This window comes from Pseudorasbora parva, chromosome 3, assembly GCF_024679245.1.
Source record: "Pseudorasbora parva isolate DD20220531a chromosome 3, ASM2467924v1, whole genome shotgun sequence".
Lineage (NCBI taxonomy): Eukaryota > Metazoa > Chordata > Actinopteri > Cypriniformes > Gobionidae > Pseudorasbora > Pseudorasbora parva.
Genome location: NC_090174.1, coordinates 53627266 through 53653101, shown reverse-complemented (window position 1 = coordinate 53653101; position 25836 = coordinate 53627266). Strand labels below are relative to the sequence as shown.

The following is a 25836-nucleotide window of genomic DNA, read 5'->3' as shown; positions in this document are numbered from 1 at the left end:
ATATAATTGTTATTAACATCATGGTGTTGCTTTGTATGTGCCTGGACACATAAATGCTTAAACAGGTTTTGCGGAAAGGCTCCGGTACCCTGTGTGAAGCCTTGCTGATGGTTCAGGCCTTCCATGCCAACATTGTCTTCCCAAACAAGCAGGAGCAGGTCTTTAACAAACTCACAGATGACGGTCATGTACTAGACTCTGAGACTTATGTGGGCGGCCATGTTGAGGCTCTGGAATCTGGTGTGTTTCGCAGTGACATCCCCTGTCGCTTTAAAATGGTAACTTTTAACCATCTTTAACCAAACCAGTTTTTTTTTTTAATTGTTGTATTCGTATCTTATCTACCAGACAAAATTGTACCAAATTATAATTATTTATCATTTATTTTCTGACAGAATCCAGCAGCATTTGACTTTTTGATTCAGAGGGTAGACCGTACCCTTCGTCATGCAATTGAGGAAGAGGAGAAGATTCCCCTTGAGCAGGTCACCAACTTTAATGAGGTAAGTCAGAGTCGGTATTCAGTGAAAAAATTTTGTGGACACATGATCCTATTGTATATATTTTTCTCATGCATGCATCAAGTTAATCCCCAGCTGTCTTATTAATTTGATCTGTTTCAGGTGTGTGATGAGATCAAAAGGAAGCTGATCTCTCTGAAGGAAGTGCCCAACAGAATCGAGTGTCCTCTTATTTACCATCTGGATGTGGGGGCTATGTACCCCAACATCATCCTCACCAACAGACTACAGGTACTATAGTTCTCAGCTTATAGACTGGTGCTTAAATTGTTCATTTCATTGTAATGATATTTTAAGACAACTTTTAGTCCCCTTTAGCTGTATATTAATAAAGTGAGTCAAATCATCTCATTCTCTTCATATATATATATATATATATATATATATATATATATATATATATATATATATATATATATATATATATATATATATATATATATATTTATTTATTTATTTATTTTCTCCTAGCCCTCTGCCATGGTGGATGAGGCAACCTGTGCTGCCTGTGATTTTAATAAACCTGGTGCAAACTGTCAGCGCAGGATGTCGTGGCAGTGGAGAGGAGAGATCAGTGAGTGATTTAAACTTCTTACATCTTTGGGGAGACAATTAATGCCACAATTGTTTTAATCTTAGGTTGACACAAGACACATACACTACCATTCAAAAGTTTGGGGTCAGTATGATATAAAACAAGTATTATTTTATTTTTTTATGATTTAAAATTAGTACTTTCTATTTGAAATAACTGTAAAGACATTTATAATGTTTTCCTTTTTAAATAACTTGTGTTCTTTTGAACTTTCTATTCATCAAAGAATCCTGAAAAAAAGCTTTTTTCACAAAAAATATTACGCAGAAAATTCAGCTGTCGTCACAGGACGGAATTCACTTTAAAAATAGAGAACATTGTTTGTTTGTTTTTTAATAAAGAATTTTGTCTAAACAAGCCCCAAACTTTTGAATGGTACTATATGCTTTAGTTGCTTGGTTTTCATTTTTTTATATATTTGTAACTTGTATTTTTGTAAATTCAGTTATGACTTTAAATAAACCACTGATACTTGTATGCTTTAGTCATATACTTCATTATTGGTTATGAGTAGATATGGCCTCACTTTATCAATAAGATTGGTTAATAATAAAATAAACAGACATTATAAGATTAATATACTTCATAATTGCTGAACTTTTATATAGCGTTCGTTAATGCAGTTTTGCTATCAGTGAGGTTCAGGCTATTTTTTTATTATTTCCTCATAGTGCCGGCCAGTAGGAGTGAGTTTCATCGTATTCAGCAACAATTGGAGTCAGAGAAGTTCCCCCCCCTCTATCCAAACGGTCCACCTCGTGCTTTCCATGTGCTCAATAGAGAAGAACAGGCTCGTCATGAGAAGAAGCGCTTGGGAGGTCAGTATATTTTTGTTTCCCATTCCCATCTGCAAGGATCTAGGACTTGTCTGACTGTTGTCAGACCAAGAAGAATCATAAATGATGCACTTGTATATCACTTGTATAGATGAACAGTGAGACATGTTATTACATTTGTATTTTTTTTTCTTAGACTACTGTAGAAAAGCCTATAAGAAGGTTCACCTGACCAGATTAGAGGAGAGAGTCACTACCATTTGCCAAAGGGAGAACTCTTTTTATGTTGACACAGTTCGAGCCTTCAGAGACCGTCGATATGAGTTCAAAGGACTCCACAAGGTACTGAATTGTTCAAATAAACGATTCAAGGGTGTTGAATTGTTTATTTTTTAATGAATTTTACAGTTTGGTATTTCTTTGTATGCAACCTGTAAAATGTTATTGTTTATAATTTTTTTAATGCTTGTAGTTAATGGTATTTTATTTATTAATCTGTCTATGTAGTACATCAAACTTCTATATTTCAAAAGATCTTTTCTAGGATATTTCCTCTTTTTATGGGATATTTTAGTCTGCTCACCTATACATGAATCATTATTTTGTCTCTTCCTCTAATCTTCCCAGGTGTGGAAGAAAAAGCTGTCTTCAGCACAAGATAATGGGGACGCAGCAGAGGTGAAGCGCTGCAAGAACATGGAGATTCTCTATGAGTCTCTGCAACTGGCACACAAGTGCATCCTCAACTCCTTCTACGGATATGTCATGAGAAAGGGGTATTGAACAATCAGAACCATCACTTTTCAAGGCACTATTATATCCCAGTGCCAGAGCAGATATACCCGAAAAGTGTCTTGTGTTCTGTAGGTGCTGATATTACCTTTTTGTTTTCTAAATCCTGTTTTACTTGATGGCTCATATTCTGTTTTTAAGAGCACGCTGGTATTCTATGGAGATGGCTGGGATTGTGTGTTTTACCGGTGCCAACATCATCACCCAGGCCAGGGAGCTCATTGAACAGATCGGGTCAGGCTCTTACACCAAACCCATAAACACTGAGTTGTGCTTAATTTAAACACCAGTTTGTTGTAATTCATTTATTAATTTGCCCTTTTCTTCTTCTTCTTTAGGAGGCCTCTGGAGTTGGACACTGATGGTATCTGGTGTGTTCTTCCCAACACCTTTCCTGAGAACTTTGTCATAAAATCTACCAATGAGAAGAAGTCAAAGGTGACCATCAGTTATCCAGGAGCCATGCTCAATATCATGGTCAAGGTAATTTATCTTGCTTGTCTTTTGACCAGTAAACTACATTATCAGCATGTTAATTATATATTAAAAAGGAATTGATCTTTAAAAGGATGGTTAAGCATAGGGATGCACCAATCCGATACTCAGGATCGTTATCGCCTCAGATCCGCCATTATTTGCCGGATCGGGTATCGGACAGACAGGGCCGATCCAAATTCGATACTGTGCGCATAATTTACTGTGTTATTGTTAAGCCCCAGTGCCCCACAAAAGGCACAAAACATTATAAAGCATCATCAACGATTTGTGCACTATATTATTGTGTTCTATAAGTGTTCTGAAGCCACTCCATAGTTTAATGCAAATACAGATGAATATTTAAGTCATTAAATTCAAGTTCCCGTCAATCCATGCTTCCCCCCGCTGCAGCTCAGTCACTCTCCATTCAGCTTTAAACTGTGTTGCGTTCAGTTATGACAGCCAACATGATGGAACTCTCTCCAAGATTATTTATTGTTTCTGTTATTATGCTTGATCTGTAGATAACGCTCTATGGCTTTTCATAAAATGACTTTATCTGGCTGGCGTTTATTGCTGTAAATCGTGTTACTTTCTACCGGGTGTCTTGTAGATCACAACACTGGACTAGTTATTGTATTGTTCTTCGCACACAGTAACTGAAATGTTGAACTGTTAAAATAAACGGCTTATAAGAATACTGCATAGATACACTACGCATCTATATCTTGTTTTGAACTTCTCAATGTGGACGGAGGCAAGGAACGCTGTGAGCATGTGACTCTGTGTTGCTTCAAGCGCATCATCCTGCGAATGGGATGCGCATACGCGTTTTGTGCCGCTCTATATTATAATATTTTTGCACTATGAAAACCTTATTAATAGCCTTTCTTGTTCTGCCTTATCTATAATATGTTGCTGCCTCATTAAAAAGATGCGCTATACATTTAAAATAAATGTAATTTCTTAGTATATAGGCCCTATTTCTATAAATATATTTACTTGTTTTTCATGAATAACATTTTACCAAATTTACAGCTACACTTATTCACTTTTGTGGTTTCCTTAATTTTTCCCCCACTAAATGTTTAGATTTTATAACTCGTGATTTTGTAACTTTTGCTGCTGAATTTTACACTAATCTAATATATTCACCATCTATAGCAGTAAGATATTTTTGTCATAGATTGTGATTTTATATTATTTTGTTATTTGTTGTTTTTATTTATAATGAAGTCTTTATTTTTTGTTTGTTTTTAACTCACAAAAGAGTGATGTTCAATTCAACACACTAAGGTTTAGAAATTCTACATAGGAATTTTTAACAAAACTGCACTGGTATCGGATCGGTTTAGTATCTGTATCGACCGATACTCATAATTTTTAATATCGGACCGGATTGGTTCTGAAAAAAGGGTATCGGTGCATCCCTAGTTAAAAGGGAACAACTAATGATAATCTGAAAAGATCACTTGTATGTGTAGGAGGGCTTCACGAATCATCAGTATCAAGAGCTGGTGGACCCTGCATCTCTAACATATGAGACCAGAGCTGAGAACAGCATCTTCTTTGAAGTGGATGGGCCATACTTGGCTATGATTCTGCCTGCCTCCAAAGAAGAAGGAAAGAAACTAAAGAAGAGGTGTGAGAACCACATCAGTTACTCTAGAACTTCTTATTCATGATCACTCTTTTAAAAGGACTAGATACACTGTGTGGACATTAGTGTTGTCTCACACTACCGCCATTTTAGTAGTCGTTACCAATACCATGAAAATGACATGGATTTTGGTACCACAAATAGGGTAGCTCTTTATTTTGATTGTCTCCTTTAGACATTCTGTTGACTACAAGTAACATTGCACCTACATGTTAACTATCTCGCATTAGAGTATTAGAAGACTGTCTTCTTAATATCTGCTAGAACTTTATTTCATGGTTCCCCGACAGACGTTATACTGACTATAAGTAACTTTGCAAATACATGTCAACTCATTCTACTAATCCTACACCTATCAGTTTACTAATATTCAGCTAATACTCTGAGAGTTAGCTGACATGTAGGTGCAATGTTACTTATAGTCAACAGAATTTCTAAAGAGGACCATCAAATTAAGTGTAACCATTATTAATGCTATTAATTAAATACTATAATACATGTACGCATGCAGCTTTCAAATACTGTTAAGTAAATTAAAAAGCAGAGTGCTGTCTTTACAATCAACGAAGCTGATATCAGTTGCAGCTTAAGCTCACTGTGTAAAAACTCCTTTTACAATCAAACAAATCTGTATTGCTGTATTGTCTATCCTCAGGTATGCCGTATTTAACGAGGATGGGTCTCTGGCTGAGCTAAAGGGCTTTGAGGTGAAGAGGAGAGGAGAACTTCAACTCATTAAGATCTTCCAGTCATCTGTGTTTGAGGCCTTCCTGAAAGGCACGACTCTAGAGGAGGTTTATGCCTCTGTGGCTAAAGTGGCTGACTACTGGCTTGATGTGCTGTACAGCAAGGTATTGACAAATGTCACAATATCGTCCATAGTTTTAAGTGGAAATATAATGGATATAATTTCTTGCAATGCATTTTATTATAATAATATCACAGCTGTGTTTATTATTTCTATAAGAAGTGGCACTCAATGTCTGTTCTTGTCTTTTTGTTTTCAAGGCAGCTAACATGCCCGATGCAGAGTTGTTTGAGCTGATTTCAGAAAACCGCTCAATGTCCCGTAAACTGGAAGATTACGGAGAACAAAAGTCCACCTCCATCAGCACGGCTAAGCGTCTTGCTGAGTTCCTTGGTGATCAGATGGTGAAGGACGCTGGCCTCAGCTGTCGTTATGTAATTTCCCGCAAACCGGAGGGCTCGCCAGTCACTGAGAGGTGAAAAACAAAATATTATTTTTGTACTAACTAGTGTTATTCAGAATGGTGTTCCGCCCTTATTCAGAATGCAAAAAATAGTATTTTTTTATAAATAATAATTAATATTATGACAGAAAAGACTTTTAAATTGTTAAAAAATATTTAATTTTATATATTTGATATTGTATTTAAATAAAAGTGATTTTAAATTGTAATATTTCAAATAAATATAAATAATTTCTTCTTTCTCGCACAGGGCCATTCCTCTGGCCATTTTTCAGGCTGAAGAGAGTGTTAAAAAGCATTACCTACGTAAATGGCTGAAGATGCCTAGCCTTCATGACCTTGACATTAGATCTGTGAGTTTGTTTGATTCATCGACTTTGGCTGTGATATCATAATTTCAAAATTGTTGAAAAAAGTGTTTTATTTTTTACTGCTGTTATTATTTTATTTTCTGTTTTTCATGTCTTTCACATATAAGATTCTGGACTGGGGTTACTACATTGAGCGGTTGGGCAGTGCTATACAGAAGATCATCACTATTCCTGCAGCTCTACAACAGGTAATTTACCATGCACATCATTTAGAGCCCTACCGGTCCTGTCATACCTGTCCTAACCTTAACAGTTACTATTTTTGTTCAGGTGAAAAACCCAGTACCCAGGGTACGACATCCCGACTGGCTGCATAAAAAGCTTCTGGAAAAGAATGACATCTACAAGCAGAAGAAAATTAGTGAGCTCTTTACTAGTGAGGGAAAGAGACAGGTAGGTCTAACTATCGCACACACCTTTCACACAACTTGTTGTCTAGCTGTCTTCTTCTGTACGCACACCTTCTTCTGTCGCTCTCAGGTGGCTCTTCAAACTCTAGCATCAGGTGAGACACCGGATATGGAGGATTTTGGTGCTCCTCAGCGCCCTGTGCAACCTGCCATACTAATCAGCACAAAAAGGAAGAGGATATCTCAGGGAGAGGACAGCCAGGCCGAGTCTCAGGAGCAAGAACTCACACAGTCTTGGAGAGAAATACTGGGGCCACCACCAGCCAGAGGCGCCACTCGGGTAATGCATACAGACTGCATTTTTACCTTTCATTCAGTGTGTTCATTCATCTGTTTGTGAATGTAAATGTTTAAAAGATCACAATAAATGGAGTTATTGTTTCTCAAAAAGAATGAACAGATTCTGAACTGCCTGAAACGTCAGAATTTTCATCCTTATTTATGCATGAATCTGAGTAGGTTTTTATAATGCCAGCCTATGGTTTTCATCGACTGCATTCAAACAACGTCTTCTTTGACCCACCCTCAAAAACTATAGTTGAAGCTGTGGCCTGGAAAAGCTTGGTTTGTGTTGTTGTGTCAAGAAAACACTGTTTTCTGTGCTGCAAAATCTAGTCAACTTTTCATGCACTACCAAAGGATTAGAACTCGTGCTTGAATTTACTTGAACAAACAGCATCATTATTGTTCATGTTATTGCGTATACAAATTGGTTTTTGACACACTGCAAGCGGTTGTCAATCAAAAAAGAGTAGGCTCTCAGAAAGGAGGGGTTTAAACTAAGACCGAATCCTTGATTGACCTGTTTTAGACACTGAGGAAAGAGGTGATATAATATAAGAAAATTAAAGAGGTTTTTGACCATGGATGCATGTTAACTATTGTAGAAGACCTCCAAAAAGAATCTTTAAAATAGCATCATAGGGTCTCTAATAAACAGCAAAAGTCAAGTCTGTGTTCTTTATATTAATGACACCTGAAGCTGAAGTGGAGCAGTTGCTATCTGATATGATCCGATATTATGTTTAATTTAAATCAAAATCTCAAATTGATCTGCATTTGTGTGTGTATAGGAGGAAATTCTTGTCTGGTTGCGCTACCACAAGAAAAAATGGGAGCTGCAGCTTCGCCAGAGGAAGGAACGGCGGAAGCGACGACGTTTGATTGACGGGGAATCTCAACCGACAGGAGGTGGTGTAATCCGTGATGGTCTGACAACTGGGCTAGGCAGCTTCCTGCGGAGAACCGCCCGCAGTATTCTAGACATGCCCTGGCAAATTGTACAGGTATGTCACAATAGCAATTCAGAGATCTAAAACATTTTCCATGGACATTAGTAAGTAAGTAAGTACATTTTATTTATATAGCACATTTAACCATAGAAAAGCTATCCAAAGTGCTGTACAGAGTAAAGAAAAAATACAGACTAAAACAATAAAGATAGAATAAAAATACAAAATAAAGTAAAACAGCAAGAAAAACAATAAATAAATCAATCAAACAAACAGTCAGACAGAAATATAATACTATTCAAATGCTAGGCAAAAAAAAAGGTTTTCAATTTTGCTTTAAAAGTAGTAGTGGAAGGTGCAAGGCGGATGTCCAGGGGGAATTGATTCCAGAGACGGGGGGCAGCAACAGAAAAAGCTCTGTCTCCTTTAGTTTTTAAACGAGATCGTGGGATGGATAAAAGAGCTTTGTCTGAAGATCTTAAAGATCTCGATGACGACTGTGGAGTAAGAAGATCTTTAAGATAGTGTGGAGCTTGATCATTAAGAGCTTTAAAAACGAACAACAGGAGTTTAAATTGAATTCTAAAACGGATCGGCAGCCAATGTAGCGAAGCCAAAATCGGGGTGACATGGTCATACTTCTTTGTCCCGGTCAGAAGCCTTGCAGCTGCATTCTGCACCATCTGGAGTCGTGTAAGTGACGACTGAGGAAGACCCAGATACAAAGAATTACAGTAATCCAAACGCGAAGTGATAAATGCATGAATAACCTTCTCCAAATCTTGGAATGATAAAAACGATATGGAATGATAAAATTATTATTTAAGTTTGGAAATGGTTCGCAATTGATAAAAACTATTCTTAACAACATATATGTATATATATAGCACCTTATCCTATTCCTATTTTATATTTTATTGTGCTTTTTTTGTTAATTGTTATTTGCTGTCCATGGAGCGGACCTGTTTACATTTCACTGCCGGTTGTATTCTGTATAACTGTGTATGTGACAAATAAAACTCTTGAACTTGAACATAATTAATCTGTTTGGATAGACATAAGTCTGAATCCAGAATGACACCAAGGTTCCTAACCTGGGTGGAAACTGAAGGGAAGTGATTACCCAACTCCTTAAAAACTGCTCCGTAATTTTGGAGGACCAAAAACAATTGTTTCAGTTTTGTTATTGTTCAGTTGAAGTGTGAATTCTTTAACGTCCCTGATGCAATCCAACAAAGGTTGAATGGAATCACCAGCGTTCAATGGCAAGTACAGCTGTGTGTCATCAGCGTAGAAATGAAATGCAACATTGTGCTGCTTAATAATATCCCCCAGCGGACGTATGTATGAGTTAAAAAGAAGTGGACCCAAAATACCCACTAATAATAGGGGCAGAAGTTGAAGAAAGACCTGTGTTTAAGGTATGAACTAAACCACTGTAATGCTGTCCCCTTGATACCAAATAAATGTTTAGTGATGCTCGCATCGTGGTTATATCCGTGGACACAGCAGATAATCCACAGGTCGGGTGTTGTGGGGTCCACTTGTTTAAGCAGCAATGGAGGCAATACCGATCCAAGAGAAATTTCAAAAAGGAGAATAAAAGACAAAACAAACAAGGAATGAAAATACCATGTGGGATTGTTTTAGTGAAGTAGTTGGATGAATCAAGTGCTGGGTGTGTGATATGTAATAAAGCCTATGATCCATCCTTTGCTTGGGCTGAACGCATTTAATTTCTTGTGTGTGTTTGTGAAGTTGCAGTGATAGAAACAGTGAACGTTTTAAGTTTGAAGGGTGTAAAGCCTCTGTTTAGGCTATTAAAGAAATTTAATTTTGCCAAAGAAGATGGTTTACTTTAAATAAATGTTAATTTAAGCCTACTTCAATGTAATGTTACAATATTACGCTTTTACACTGAGAAATAGAATATTTGTCAGGTGTGGATATCTAAACGAAGAGTCATTGTTTTCGGGTGGGTGGATGATTTATTTGTAACAGTGGATCATTTGATGTTACAGCTATTTCGAGTATTGCTATACACTTTTGTTCAAAAGTTTGGTTTTTAGTTTGGATTAATTTATTTGGTCAAAAATACAGTGAAAACTGAGAAATATTATTACAATTTAAAATAAGTTTTCTATATTAATATATTTTAAAATGTTTCTTATTCCTGTGATGCAAAGCTGAATTTTCAGCATTTTTACCCCAGTCTTACTTCTCACATGATTCCTCAGAAATCCTTCAATGCCTATTTGTCTTAAATCTCTTGTATTGTTATACTGTCACTTTTGATCGATTTAATGTGCCCTTGCTGAATAAAAGTACTAAACATCTTATTAATCTTATTAAACAAGACTAGAGTTTTGTTCTTATTGTCACTATGTATGGTGTGTATCTTTATCTACCTCTAGATTGCAGAGACCAGTCACCCAGGTCTTTATAAGTTGTGGGCGGTCATTGGCAGTGACTTGCACTGCATGAAGCTCAACATCCCACGAGTGTTTTATGTCAATCAGAGAGTCCCTAAACAGGAAGAGGGGGCTACCTGCAAAAAGGTCTGTATACAATTTTCAACACCAATTCTGTGCATGATCTGTTTAAGGAGAATTCTTCATGTTCTTGACTGCAAGTTAATTTAGAGCCAGCCAGTTCAGCTTATTAAATATTCAAGCCAATATGTCAGTGAAGAATTGTATCTTGCTTGGAGATTAGTTTAAAGCTTCCTTTAAGACAAAGGCCCGGTTTCACAGACAGGGCTTAGATTATACCGGAATTAGGCCCTAGTTCATTAGGACATTTAAGTAGCTTTTATAAACATGCCTTTGACAAAAAAAAAAAACATTACTGATATGCATCTTGAGACAAAACAATGGCACTGACATATTTGAAGACATGCCAGTGCGAGTTGCTTTCAGTTAAAACATTTTAGTCTGGCACTAGACTTAGGCCTTGTCTGTGAAACCGGGGGAAATAGTCCATCACAATATAGAAATCTGCTAAACATGATGGTTAATATTGCAACAATATTAATTACAATTTATTAACAGTAATGTTATCATTTCTATTGTTGTTAATATTTATTAATAATAATGTAAATATATTTTGGTCATAATCAAGTGTTCCAAAGAGTGTTGCAATGATTCAACATGGATATTTCAATGCATCTATCAAAGCTGTGCTCTCACTTTGACCCATTTAAATGACAGGTGAACCGAATACTTCCACGTTCTGGTGTGGTGTATTACCTGTACCAGTATACAGTTCCTGAGGACATGTACCAAGAACACATCAATGAGATCAATGCAGACCTCTCTGCTCCTGATATTGAGGGTGTCTATGAGACACAGGTAAGTGCTTTTCCCAAAATATGAAATTTTGCCTTTTAATGACAATTAAGGTGTATGAATGTGCCTTTAGTTTGGTAGTCAGCCTGGAATATTCTAGACTAATTAGAGATTTTCAGAGAAGGTGTCTGCTCTGTGGTGCATTGACTTTATCTTGCAGAATCTAAAGAGGTAATTTCCATGTGTCTGTCTCGTGACATCTCACATGACCTGTAGGTTCCACTGCTGTTCCGGGCACTGGCCCAGCTGGGCTGCATGTGTATGGTCAATAAACAGGTGGTCAGAGACCTGGCTGGCAGAGAGGCGGATACCTTTGAACTGGAACACCTAGAAATGAGATCACTGGCCCAGTTCAGCTACCTTGAGCCAGGTAACATAATCCCTTTCAGTGTGGTTTTAGTTTTGTTTGTAATTGGTTACAAAATTTGTACATGCACTATATAATGTACATGTGTTTAGTGGCTGATGTGCTTCTAATTGTTGAGCTAAAAAAGTGTAGGTGTGTTTTATGTGTTACAGGCAGTGTACGGCACATTTACCTGTACCATCACAGTCAGGGCCATAAGGCTCTCTTTGGCCTCTTCATACCGTCTCAACGCAAAGCCAGTGTCTTTGTTCTTGACACGGTAAGCTGCACATTTGTGCTTAATTCAACACCAATAGGAGACAACCCAAAATTTTGTAATTGTATTAATTAGGGCTGTCAAAATTAACGTGTTGACACATTCATTTTAACAGCACTAATTTTAATAGCGCGATTAATACATTTTCTGTTTGATCCATGGCCCATAGTTGGAGAAATTGAGATCAGCCATAGACGTAAAGGATGCAGCAGCAAACATTAATAGGGAAAGAAAAGGGTTAACAATAACATTACTCGGAATCAAGTGCAGTTATAGTATGGAAGCCCTGAACGGCCATGGATAATATTTTTTTTCTGTCTTATGTCATGATCACGATTTAATTTTCTTGTGATCTCAAGATAACAAAAGCTTGTGAAAAATGTACACACTAAATATTCGTTCAAGTTAAAATCCAGAATAACATATAATAACTTTAAACATGATTTCATTTAAATAAGATGAAATAACCAAAGCGCACACACATGACAAACATTGGGTAGCCTATGTGTTTTTATTAGCGTTATAACATACCACAAAACCGCAACTAGCGGCACCTCGGTTTTTAGGCTGCATACACACTCACGACTCATGTAAGTTGAAAATAACTGATTAAACCTAACCTTATACAGAGAACTTTGAAAAAAAAGGGTTATACAATTTTATCAAATTAAATACACAACGAAATAAATAAAATTCTTCAACAAAAAAAAATACTAATAATAATTATAATAGCCTACTAAAAATTAAATAAAAATAACTACTTAAAAAAATACATTTTTATTACTGGGCTGATCAAATTGCTTTGTTTAGCCTATTCCATATTACTGTGAAGGAAAAAAATATTGCTGACTGACTGCGGTCCCAGACTGGTGCGTCTTTCTTCCAAGATCCGCTCACGCACACTGAATGCCCTCTCTGACGGCGCACTAGATGCAGGAATGCTGAAAATAAAACGCGCACATTTTGAAAGGACAGGAAAGCGCTCTTTACTGAACTTCCACCACTGAAGCTTTGCTTTGCTTTTGTCAAGTAAACAGCCTTTTTAATTTTCTTCTCAACTTCTTGTGTTGACTCCATTTTCTTTTAGTTAAAAAAATATTATTTTCTTATAAAAGTATTTAAGAAAAATAATAATAATTTTATTTAACATGTCAATATTTATGATTGCCTTTCTTTTAATGTTAACCCAAAAGCTTAAAGCTTATCTCTGGTTGTCAACCATTAATATGCGCTTCTTGTAATAAATTTAGGAAGATGGCATATTGCATATATAAATGGATATTATAAGTGATCCAAACTCAGACTAAATGCTGAGATAGATTTGTGTGGAGTGACATTTACTCTGCAAACCAAGCCACTCTGAAAACACTGACAAAAACACCATGAGCTACTAGCATGTAAAAGAACAGGAAACACACAGCCCTTCAAGAAATACACAGTGCAAAGATGATTATGCAGTTTACACTTCTGTGATTTACACAAAATGTAGGTACGCAGTAATCAGATGCCCAACCTGAGTTCTGTGTACGGAGCTGAGCGCACAGCACTGCTAGAGAAGACCACAGAGGAGCTTCTGCCACCTGAGAAACATCAGTTTGAAGTGCGTGCTGAAAATGACATCAAAGCTATCTACCGTGCACTGCAGCGCATTCTCCTCAACTATAAGGTACGGCCTCAACATGGTATCTTAAGTATTTTAAAGTGTTTTTCAAGGGGCATCGCTAGCAATTTTGAGCCCTATGAAAGAATATGAGGTTGGCCCCCCTATCGTACCAAACATATAGGCCAGCCTATAGCGATCCAAAATCGATGTCAGCCATTTAATTATAAATACACTACTCAAACAAAAGTTTGAGAACAGTATGATTTTTTAAATGTTTTTTAAAGAAGTCTCTTCGGCTCACCTAGGCTGTATTTATGCTATTAAAATACAAAAAAAGATGTCATATTGTGAAATATTATTCAAATGTAAAATAACTTCTCTATGTTAATATATAGTAAAGTGTAATTTATTCCTGTGATAAAAGCTGAATTTATTATCATTACTCCAGTCTTCAGTGTCACATGATCCTTCACAAATTACTCTAATATGATGATTTGTTGCTCAAGAAGCATTAATGATTATTATCCATGTTGAAAGCATTTTTTTAGGATTATTTGATGAATAGAAAGTTCAAAAGAACAGCTTTTTTTTTTTTTTTTTTAGATTATTTGACATTAAATGCATTATATGAGTCACATTTACAAAAGCCAAAGTTACATTCTTTTTATTTTCAGTGGTGAAAAACATAACCTATTGAATAGACTATCGCTGTAGCCTCGGTTTTGATGACTGGACTTTTGATGACTGGGCTGATGACAGTTCTTTGTCAAACGCGAATACATCTCTAATTTGACAGTTTACCATATGATCTCACTCGGTGATTGTAGGCTACTCAGAACAGGACAGATTTTATTTGTTACTCTGGTAGATAATACATTTACAATTTATATTACATTACTACTAGTACTGTTACTACTAATAAAACCGATCTCTGGGGACCCCAAAAGTGCGTGGGCCCTTAGAATCGTCCTAACTTTCCCTCCCTTAGCTACGCCCCTGCGTACAGGAACTAGACTGTAAATTACTGACGACTCGTTTCTGGCAGTTCAGAATGGGTCATTTCTTTAATTATTGTACACTTTTTTTTATCTTTGACATTTACAAACTGTTATATCATATACTACATGAAAGGTAATATGCAAAAAAAGCGTAATTAAAGCACTTTAAAACAAAAAAGCCAGTAGCACAGTCCAGCAGATAAACAAGCCATTGTTTTTTTCTGAATTTGTGTGCAGGAGGAGCGGCGTGGTCCGACCCTGATCGCTGTTCAGTCTAACTGGGAGTTGCGGCGTTTGGCGGCCGGCATGACTGTACTAGAAGAGTTCCCGGTGGCGCCAGTTCACGTTATAGATGAGATAAGCTACAACGTACTGGACTGGCAACGGCACGGAGCTCGCCGCATGATCAAACACTACCTGAACCTGGACAGCTGCCTCTCACAGGCTTTTGATATGGCCAGGTACATCACACACTATTGTCACTGTCATATTAGATTTTGTTTCAATTTGACCTTGAAGTTACATTTTTAATATTTTTATTTGACATAATTCTATATTCATGCACAATACGAATTGCACTCAAGTCAGTGTGAAATAAATACCAGGGGTTTTGTTTTGTAATTGATGTGACAATTTTCTATTTCTCCCCAATAATGGCCTTTGAATGGTTCATTATACACACTGGAATAATAGTTTCTTATTCTGGTGTTTATACAATAAATATTTATGCATTTCCTCTATATTTTGTCACTGTGAGTGGGGGGGGGGCACATTTCTGAACCTCAAATAAGCATTGCTGACTTAATGCTGAAAGTAGTGTAGATTGAATTATTTATTTAAAGGCACAGTATGTACGATTTTCTTATTCAAATATCCAAAAACCGATGACAAAAGACAACAATTGCCATGATTCCACACTTATTCATGGCGTCATCAAGCTAAGCCTTTGTTATTATTTTGAATAAGCGATGTCTAGTAGCAGCGAAACTTTCAAAAACGTACAAAACTTACATTCTGTGCTTTTAAAAATATCAACATCATGCATGCTATGAGAAGCTGACTTCAGAATCCTGTACTGTAATGTCCTTTCTCTCTGCAGGTATTATCACCTTCCAGTGGGAAACCTGCCTCAGGATATTTCTATATTTGGATCAGATCTATTTCTTGCACGTCATCTGAGAAAGCACAACCACCTGCTGTGGCTGTCACCTACGGCACGGCCGGACCTTGGGGGAAAAGAGGCTGACGACAGCAGACTAGTGATGGAGAGTGATGAGAGAGGCTCCATGGAGATCAACAGCCAAGGCTGCTACTCCACAGGTAAGCACATTAAGACACAGGATCAGACATGTAGACTAGGAGTACATCAGATATTGAAGGGACAGTTCACCCAAATATGAAAATTAGCCCATTATTTACTCACCCTTAAATCATCCTAGGTGTATATGACATTCTTCTCTCAGATGAATACAGTTATATTAAAAAAGTAATGGTGAGTAAATCATGGGATCATTTTCATTTCTGGGTGAACTATCTCTTTTAAGAGACCGCAAGAAAATTGTATTTGTAGCAGAAAATTTGCTAACTTGACAAGCCAGACCTGCATCAAGATGTTTGGTCTGGGAACTCACCATTGACAGGGCTCAATCCGAGGGGCGGGATAAACAGTTGTCTTTCATATTCCCTCTGCACACAATTGGATAGCGCTACATCCAACCAGAGCAACATGAAGAGGAGCTGGTTCATAATTAAACTTAATCCGTATCCGGCAAAACTCCGAACACATCTTCCCTTTTTAAGAATGACTTCAGTGCCGTTCTTTGTTCTTTTCTCAGAGAAAAGCTTAACTCCAAGTCTTCCAGAGTCGCGGCCAAAGCTGATTCGAAAGACCGCCGTTCGCCAGTTTCTGTGTTTACTAGAAGCATGCAAGCGCAACTCGGCCGTCATTATGTTAAGCCTCGCCCACCGACTCTATACACAATATATGTGATTGGCCTGACCAGAGTTTGGTTTTTCCAGCTCGCACGTCTATGGATAGATACTTAGATGGCACTGGCTGCAAATTAGATTTGCTGCCGTTAGGGTGCGTCTAGATTTCTAGGCTAAGAAATGGCAGTATAGCCTAAATATCCACTTAAGTTGTTGTAATTGTTTTATTTATTTCTGCTCTTTGGCACAGCTACATCATCATTAGACTGCAACAATAATTTACATAATATATATTAACAAAAAATATTATTGTTTCTGTTAATTTTATTTGTTGTTTTATTTATGCAAAATTGTGGTAAAAAAAAAGTACATTACACTTAATATTAAGGGAAATTGAGTAATTATACAAACAAAAACTGCTGATGATGCAAAAAAAAATACTATCATTGTGCTATACTTTAGAGAACCACCAATCTATTGATAAACCCAGTATTAAAGAACATATTACATATCATGTTGAAAATGTAATATTATTAAAAAAATATTTATTTAAAAATGTATACATATAAATTTCCCCCCCAAAAAATCTATAAATATTTTGCATTTATTTATTTATTTTTTTCAGTTTGTGTGGAGTTGGATATTCAGAGTTTGGCAGTGAACACCATTCTGCAGTCCCAGCATGTTAACGACATGGAAGGCGGGGCCAGCATGGGCGTCAGCTTTGATGTCATTCAGCATGCATCACTGGAGGAAATGATGTCAGGGAATCAGGGGGCAAATGCGGTGGCCAGCTATGACGAGACAGCGCTCTGCTCCAACACATTCAGGTATTCATGTATAAACGAATAAGGCCAGTAAACGGAATTAAACCATCCTGGGTTTTTTTGCAAAAACTCATTCTGTATAAAAGGGTTCTCACTATTGTCTGTCCTTGTGCAGGATTCTGAAGAGTATGGTTGTTGGTTGGGTTCGAGAGATCACGCAGTATCATAACGTCTACGCCGATAACCAGGTCATGCATTTTTATCGATGGTTGCGTTCACCCAGTTCTCTGCTGTACGACCCGGCCCTGCACCGCACCCTCCTCAACATGATGAAGAAGATCTTCCTACAGTGAGTACAACACACAGACTACAAGTTTCATGTCAACTTGATGTTTGGAGTTAAAGTTGTTCCATTAAGTTGTTCACATTAGTGAAATTTTGCAGGCAAAAAAGGTCTGTTGTCTGTATGAAGCACAGCTCACAGAAATCAATTTTAAACCAAGCAGCTTTCTGTTTTGGTCAACGCAGTGAAGTCTGCAGGGGGTATTCCAGATAGTGTGAACTCTTATTGAAATGACTGGATTTGACCCATGACAATTTGCTGTACAATTGTAAATGTGACTGCACCATTAGTTTATCTACAATTCAAATAAAAATGTCTTAATATATACCTGAAAGATTATATTGTTAGATTATATTAGATTATTATTGCATTAAAGTTGCACTGCTTTTTTTTCTTCTTTTTTTCCTTTTTTTAAATAAATAGCACTTCTGGCCAAAAATAAATAAATAAACACATTTAAAATGTACACTCACTTAATTTTATCTGTGGTGGTGAAAAAAGAAAACCAAGATCAGGGCCAGTATGAAGTCCAAAAGTAGTGATGCGTGAACAAAAATGCGACTTTAAATACTGCTTTATTTACATTTCACATGGATGCATTTGGCAGATCATTTTGCCCAAAACAACTTTCATTGTATAAATTATCAGATCATGTATTTATCTGCTCTACTATTTGAGCCACAGAATGACTACTTATATTTTTTGCACTTCTTATTTTAAAGACTTGTTGCAGAGTTTAAGCGCCTGGGATCATCTGTGATTTATGGAAACTTCAACCGTCTCATCCTCTGCACCAAGAAACGACGTATTGATGATGCCATTGCATACGTGGAGTATATCACTAACAGGTTTTAACACCTTATTTAATTCTCATCTAGACTCTAATCCTAGGTTTGTGTGCAATGTGCAAGTCTCTGAAGTCCATGCTTTGACATTAAACTGTTTGTATTCTTTTTCTGTTTGCTGTTTGTCTTCCTGTCTTGTGTCTCTGCTTTAGTATCCATTCAAAGGAGATCTTCCACTCTCTGTCCATCACATTCTCACGCTGTTGGGAGTTTCTGCTGTGGATGGATCCTGCTAACTGTGGAGGAGTGAAGGGAAAGCTGCCCTCTAGCCTTCTGTATGGAGAGGTAAAGCACAGGGCCCACTTGGTTCCAACTTGGAATGTTTCTGTGAAAATGATTGGTGAAATTTATACCCTTCAAGTTGAGTTTCAGTGCACTTTTTTTCACCAACACTAGCATGGCAATGAAAAGAAGACAAAGAGAGATGGAGCAGAGGGAGACGGAAGTGAGGATGAGGACGAAGATGAAGAAAACCAAGGGGAGGATGAAGAACAGAACGGGGAAGAAGATGTGGAAGACCTGATTGAAAGTAACTGGAACATTATGCAGTACCTTCCTCAGACGGCATCCTGTCAGAAATACTTTCTTATGATTATTTCAGGTAACATTACAGATTTGATTTCTTCTACTTGTACATTTTCAAAATTCCCATAACTGTCCTTTTTTTAGCCTTCCAAAATTATTATTATAATTTTTTGTTCCATATATTGTTTTTGAAAGAAGACTCTTATGTTCTCCAAGGCTGCTTTTATTTGATAAAAACTACAGTAATATTGTAAAATATTATTATAGTTTAAAATAACTTTTTTTCTATTGTAATATATTTTATTCCTGTGATGGCAAATCTGAATTTTCAGCATGATTACTCAAGTCTTCGGTGTTACATGATCTTTAAGAAACCGTTCTAATATGCTCAAGAAATATTATTTTATTATAATTTCTCATTGTAATAATTGTTTGGTTGTTTATAGCCTATATTGCAGCTGTCTATCACAGCATGAGACAAGAGCTTCGGAGGAACGCCCCTGGTGCTACTCCCATTAAGAGACGAGGAGCGACCCAAGGGTCCCAGCAGCCAACTGGAGATGTCAGTGCACTTCCTGGTAAGACATATTAAGTTTCAGCTTTGTGCTTTTGTAATGGGTTATTTATGATTATATATTCTCTCATACACTTTCTATTAAATGTATCTAGATTAATTATTAAGGCTGTCATTTGATATTTTAATTTCATGTGGTCAAGCACAAATTGGAATCGATATTTTCAAAGATGAAAAATTGAAAGGCATCCTTTTAATTGTTTCATGTTAGTAAACTTTCAATTCATATGTTTTGCAAGAGAGATTGTTTTCATGACAAAATTATTATTTTAAAAGATTAAAAAAAATTAAATAAAAAAGATTCATTAAATTGTTAGTTTTATCATTTGTAATGTGTTTGACATTACAGTGTTTTATATTATGTGTACCCTTGACAGACAAATAAGCCACTATAAATGTGTATAAAGGTTCAGTCATTAAAAAGAAAAAAATACTGTGAAACCATCAGAATCTTAAAAAAATACACATCCAGATTTTTAGTCATATCACCCAGCACTACTCTGCTTTCCTCATCATGTACTTTCTTGTGTGTTGTGTTTTAGGTTTGATCACATTCTCCCAGGAGTATGTGTCAAGTGAACTCACACAAAACTTTTTCACCATCACTCAAAAGATTCAGAAGAAAGTGTCGAGCACTCGCAGTGTTACTCTCCCTTCTGAGATGTTTCCTGTTCTCCCTGGTTCTCACTTGCCCCTCAATAACCCAGCTCTGGAGTTTATTAAATACGTCTGCCAGGTATCAACATGCACCTTTTGCTTCTGCTGAATTGTGTTTTAAACTCCATTAGCTGTAACATTACATCTCTACACAAGACTTCCATTACATTTTATTCATACTTTTATACTTATAAAACTCAATAGTGACAGTAAAGACATGTATAATGTTACACAAATGGTTTCAAATAAATGATGTTCTTTTGAACTTTAATCAAATGATCTTCAAAAATATAAGCAGTACAACTGTTTTCAACATTTATAATAAGAAATGTTTCTTGGGCATCATCAAATCATATTAGAATGATTTCTGAAGGATCATGTGACACTGAAGACTGGAGGAATGATGAAATTTTAGATTTACAATCACAGGAAAAAATTACATTTTAAAATACTTTAAAATAGTAAACATCTTTTTTAAATTGTCATAATATTTCACAAAATTACTGTTTTACTGCAGTTTTTATATGCATACATGCAAGCCCTAGTGAGCATTATAGATGTTTTCTACAAACATTAAAATAACTCTTTTATTTTAAAGATTAAAGATTTTTATGAAGATGTTTGGTAATGTCCCTCCAGGTGCTCTCTCTGGACGCCAACATTGTCAATCAGGTAAACAAACTGAAGCGAGATCTTTTGCGATTGGTGGATGTTGGGGAATTCTCAGAGGATGCCCAGTTCTGTGACCCCTGCAAGTCCTACGTCCTGCCAGAGGTCATCTGCCACCACTGTAACTTCTGTCGTGACCTTGACCTCTGCAAAGACCCTGCGGTTTCCCAGGTAACATCCTGGCTCTCACAGTTAAAGTTTGTTATTAAACCTGTGGTTAATATTTTACTGCTCGCTCATGTTCATGTTTGATTAAGGGATTTTAAAAGCTTTTCTGAAACTCATTAAGTTATAACTTCTTGGTGTTTTCCTACGTGTTCACTCCTTTGTCATGTGATCAAGCTAGCCAAAAAAAGACAACATTATTCTCCCTTCACTCTTCTTTCGTCTTTCCCCATGTAGGATGGTTCAGTTCTTCCTCAGTGGTTCTGTTCTAACTGTCAGGCCCAGTATGACACAGAGTCCATAGAAATGGCCCTGGTGGAGGCGCTCCAGAAGAAACTCATGAGTTACACCCTACAAGATCTGGTGAGAGACACAAACGAGAAACACATTTACTGCTTTTAGAGTGTTTTTGCTGAAGTAACATCTTTATTCGTAAAATGTCCAAGCTTAATGTATATGCACATCCATCTGCAAATGGCACTTATGGCACTTTATCCCATCATAGGAATGTACCAAATGCAAAGGAGTGAAGGAAGCAAACATGCCGCTGTACTGTCGCTGTGCTGGAGATTTCAACCTCAGCTTCACGTCAAAGGTACTTGTGTAATACAAATATACTAATACTTCCGTAGATCAGTATTACCCAGGGTTCCCGCGGGGTCTTAAAAAGTCTTAAATTCAGAAAGTTACATTTAAGGCCTTAAAAAGTCTTAAAAACGCCCAGATTTTCATCCTAGGTCTTAAATTTAATTTACCAAAGTCTTAACTTTTACTTCCGTTCAGAAACAAAACCTTTTAGTTTTCTTTACCCGACTGCTTCATGCATTTTTACTCCTTACACTTTTCCTTCAGCTTTTCAGAAAGCTGCGATTGGCAAACGGAAAGCAAGAAATTACCGTAATAAACCATATTTTGGCAAAAAGCGCTATTTGTCTTTAAGGATTTTTTTTAAGCGCGCCAAATGTTGAGGATTTACGGTCAAATAGCGCTTTAATATGCTGGCGCCAACACTCGCATTCTAATAGGGTTAAGCGTAATGTATTCTGATGTATTTGATCTGACTGGGTGGGCAGCTGTCAATCTCAGGCCCAACTGTAGATCCGCCCCTATCATAGGTTGGTTGTTTTGTCTGGTATGCACTTGTGTCTACGCGCGTTTTCAAAGAACATGGGTCTTTGCACACTGAGTCCGATATTTTCGCATGCGTTTTTTCATATTCGTGATCCGAAAAACTCCTCACGCACAGAGACGTTGCACACTGAGTGCGATGCTTATTAATGAATGTGTTACGGGGAAAAACGCAAAACAAGACAAAGTGACGTCTAGTGAGGATGATTTGTTTGTCCTGAGGAGATAATGGGTTCATCTAACATTACTCCTGTGATCGCGTAGAGAGGAGAGTTTCCCTATCAAGCGGGATTATCCAGATCGACCGATTCAAAGTTGCAGTTTCAGTGGCTCAGTTTGATGCTTTGCTAGCGATACTGGAGACATATTTAAAAGAAGACCACTAATTTCTGTGAATCAATTGATCCCGAACACCTGGCAGTCTATGGATCCGATCACACACATACACACACACACAGACAGACAGAGCTTCACAGACCCTTACGAAACAAAAATACATTGCAATATATTTGAAAATATCATGCAATATATTCACATATATGGGATTTAATATTTATATTTTCCAATATATTGAAAGCGGCCATCATTTGTATATTTTCCAATATATTCCATGAATATATAATATATTTTATAATGCCATCAATATATTATTCCATATATTAAAATATATTTCAAGAAAATATATTGGTAAATATATTTTCCTTTCGTAAGGGGAGACTTGATGTGCTATAATTATAGCTGTGATATAATAATATTTGTAGCATTTTTGCTAGAATAATATGTATGGTGGCTCTGAGTTGTCAAAACGTCTCAATGCGTTTTTACGGATGCGAAAACGCAGAAAATCGAACCTGTTCCAATTTTTTTTTGACGGACGAAAGTTTCGAAGGCAGTGTGCAAGCGTGATTGACATAACGTGAGGTCGAATTTATTTTTGGAAGTGCGTAAATTATTATTCTAGCAAAAATACCACAAATAATATTATTATATCACAGCTATAATTATAGCACATCAAGTCTCTGTAAAGCTCTGTGTGTGTGTGTGTGTGTGATCGGATCCATAGACAGACTGCCAGGTGTTCGGGATCAATTGATTCACGGAAATTAGTGGTCTTCTTTTTAATGTGTCTCCAGTATCGCTAGCAAAGCATCAAACTGACACTTTGAATCGGTCGGTCTTGATCCCGCTTGATAAGGAGGGGAAACTACGCGATCACAGGAGTCTCTCCACATCTCCTCAGGACAAACAAATTATCCTCACTAGACGTCACTTTGTCTTGTTTTGCGTTTTTATCCCCGTAACGCATTCATTAATACGCATCGGACTCAGTGTGCAAGATCTCTGTGCGTAACGAATTTTTCGGAATACGATAAACCGCATGCGAAAATATCGAACTCAGTATTTTGATATCAGTTTCTGAGTTTATTTAATGTTTCTATAACTGAATCAATAAAAATAGAATGTTTGAGAGTTTCTGAGATCATTTATAATGCTTTTAGTAATGCGTCGTGTTGGTCTTAAATTTCACTCATAATGGTCTTAAAAGGTCTTAAAAAGGTCTTAAATTTAACTTACTGAAACCTGCAAGAACCCTGTTACCACAGTTCAAAAGTTTGGGGTCAGTAAGAGTTTAATCAGCAACGATGCATTAAATTGATCAAGCGTGACAGTAAATATATTTATAATGTTACAAAAGATTTCCATTTCAAATAAATGCTGTTCTTTTAAACGTTCTACTCATCAAAGAATACAAAAAATAAAAAACATTTTCACCATTCAGAATAGCAGCAAATCAGCATATTAGAATGATTTCTGAAGAACCATGAATAATGAAAATGACTGGAATAATTAAAATTCAGCTTTGCATCACAGAAATACATTTTTTTAAATATATATTAATAGAGAAAACAACAGCTGTTTTAAATTGTAATAATATTTCACAATATTCCTTTTTTTTTAATTGTATTTTTAATTAAATAAATGCAGCCTTGGTGAACAGAAGCAATAAATAAAGCAATAAAAAAATATTACAGCCAGTAGACCACAGAGAAATATCCTTGCATTGTTGTCTGTGATGTTTTCTCATTTCCACTTGTTTGGATGTTTGCAGAGCTTCACTGAGCAGGTGGAAGTGTTCCGGAACATTGCCGCCCACTATAACATGAGCTTCCTGCTAGAGACCATTGACTGGGTCCTTAGTATGAACGCATAGCGGCTGTTCACCTGATGGGTTGGTTGCGCCAAGCTATGCATGTTTGTGCCATTTGTACAGATCTGAATTCATTTGAAATTTGTGTACATTATAACAGGGGACATGTTTTGGTACGGAAACTTTTTTATTTGTGTGTTAATAAATATTTTTGTATATGAAGAATTCACTTTTACCAATGGTCTTCCATCAGTACTTCCTAAGTGACCACGTGTAAATGATGATTTTTGGTCATTATGGTTACTAATTCCATCTACAATGATATGGCTCTTTCTCACAGTGGCATGCAACTAATATGTCCCTATGGTAAAAGTCCATCTTTTTGACATTTATGAATTTAATTCTGTGAATAATATGGCTTTTAGTTTTTGTAACCACATATAGGGCTATTTGAGGTTTGCAATAGCCAGCAAATACCCAGTTTAACTTAATGAGACGTCCACATAACTGTCTGGCTCCTAGCTCTGCCTTCTCACTCTACATTAGTACATTATGATTAGATTTCCTATCTCTGAGGCAAAGACTTGGACATCATGGAGATGTATGACATGCTGTGCAATTTGAAATCCAACCATTGTGAATTGGCATTGCTGTACTTACCACTTACTGAAATTTAAGAGCGTTTTCTTCAGAATAGTGTCTGAAAAACATTTAAAGTTCAGTCAAAGTAGCTGATTAACATTCAGAACGTTTGTCAATCACAGCAGGTCAAACTAATTATCTAATTGTTTTTAATTTTCATTTTATACTATTGGTTTTGTTATTTTAAATGTAATGAAATGAAAATATTTAGATGTATTTTCTTTCTCTCTTTTTTTGGTAACACTTTACAATAAGGTTCCATTTCTTAACATTAGTTAACTACATTAGTTAACATGAATAAACAATTAAAAGTATTTCTTAAGTGTTTATTAATCTTAGTTGATAAATTACAACATTTATCATTATTAACATTAACATTATTAAAGTCAAATGTATCTGTTGATATTTTTTAATGGACCTCAACAACTAACAATGAGCTGTGGTAGTTGTATTAACTAACATTAACAACTCTTAATAAATACTGTAACAAAAGCATTCGTCATTGTTTATTATTGTTAGTCAATGCATTAAGTAACGTGAGCTCATTGTAATGTTACCATTTTTTAAAGTAATATTTTCATTTAGCAAGGATTCATTAAATTGATCAAAAGTGAAAAATGTTTAAATTGTTGGGGATAATGTTTTCAACATTGATAACAATAATGAATGTTTCTTGAACAGCAAATCAGTATTAGAATGATTTCTGAAGGATTGAGTGAAACTGAAGACTGGAGTAATGATGCTGAAAATTCAGCTTTTACATTTTAGAGTATATAAAAATTAGTGCTGTCTAACAAAATAATTACATTTTTCAGAAATGTTTCACA

At 36.2% G+C, this 25836-nt stretch overlaps 1 protein-coding gene across 1 annotated transcript in view; it reads left to right on the top strand.

Moving 5' to 3' along the window:
* Positions 1 to 25153, top strand: part of pole (polymerase (DNA directed), epsilon) — a 31660-nt gene extending 6507 nt beyond the window's left edge. The window contains exons 15-49 of the mRNA XM_067439482.1: positions 66 to 278; positions 396 to 503; positions 624 to 752; positions 993 to 1095; positions 1788 to 1934; positions 2089 to 2234; positions 2520 to 2668; positions 2826 to 2918; positions 3023 to 3167; positions 4646 to 4803; positions 5477 to 5672; positions 5830 to 6044; positions 6283 to 6385; positions 6511 to 6591; positions 6674 to 6796; positions 6884 to 7093; positions 7887 to 8099; positions 10460 to 10603; positions 11255 to 11395; positions 11609 to 11762; positions 11912 to 12018; positions 13505 to 13681; positions 14854 to 15077; positions 15716 to 15936; positions 17171 to 17375; positions 17488 to 17661; positions 18378 to 18503; positions 18653 to 18785; positions 18897 to 19101; positions 19472 to 19603; positions 20142 to 20335; positions 20896 to 21096; positions 21328 to 21453; positions 21596 to 21685; positions 24329 to 25153. Of these exons, the coding sequence (XP_067295583.1) occupies positions 66 to 278; positions 396 to 503; positions 624 to 752; positions 993 to 1095; positions 1788 to 1934; positions 2089 to 2234; positions 2520 to 2668; positions 2826 to 2918; positions 3023 to 3167; positions 4646 to 4803; positions 5477 to 5672; positions 5830 to 6044; positions 6283 to 6385; positions 6511 to 6591; positions 6674 to 6796; positions 6884 to 7093; positions 7887 to 8099; positions 10460 to 10603; positions 11255 to 11395; positions 11609 to 11762; positions 11912 to 12018; positions 13505 to 13681; positions 14854 to 15077; positions 15716 to 15936; positions 17171 to 17375; positions 17488 to 17661; positions 18378 to 18503; positions 18653 to 18785; positions 18897 to 19101; positions 19472 to 19603; positions 20142 to 20335; positions 20896 to 21096; positions 21328 to 21453; positions 21596 to 21685; positions 24329 to 24430 (5388 nt within the window). The 3' untranslated portion in view covers positions 24431 to 25153. The remainder of the gene's footprint in view (positions 1 to 65; positions 279 to 395; positions 504 to 623; positions 753 to 992; positions 1096 to 1787; positions 1935 to 2088; positions 2235 to 2519; positions 2669 to 2825; positions 2919 to 3022; positions 3168 to 4645; positions 4804 to 5476; positions 5673 to 5829; positions 6045 to 6282; positions 6386 to 6510; positions 6592 to 6673; positions 6797 to 6883; positions 7094 to 7886; positions 8100 to 10459; positions 10604 to 11254; positions 11396 to 11608; positions 11763 to 11911; positions 12019 to 13504; positions 13682 to 14853; positions 15078 to 15715; positions 15937 to 17170; positions 17376 to 17487; positions 17662 to 18377; positions 18504 to 18652; positions 18786 to 18896; positions 19102 to 19471; positions 19604 to 20141; positions 20336 to 20895; positions 21097 to 21327; positions 21454 to 21595; positions 21686 to 24328) is intronic.
* Positions 25154 to 25836: the final 683 nt, after the last annotated feature.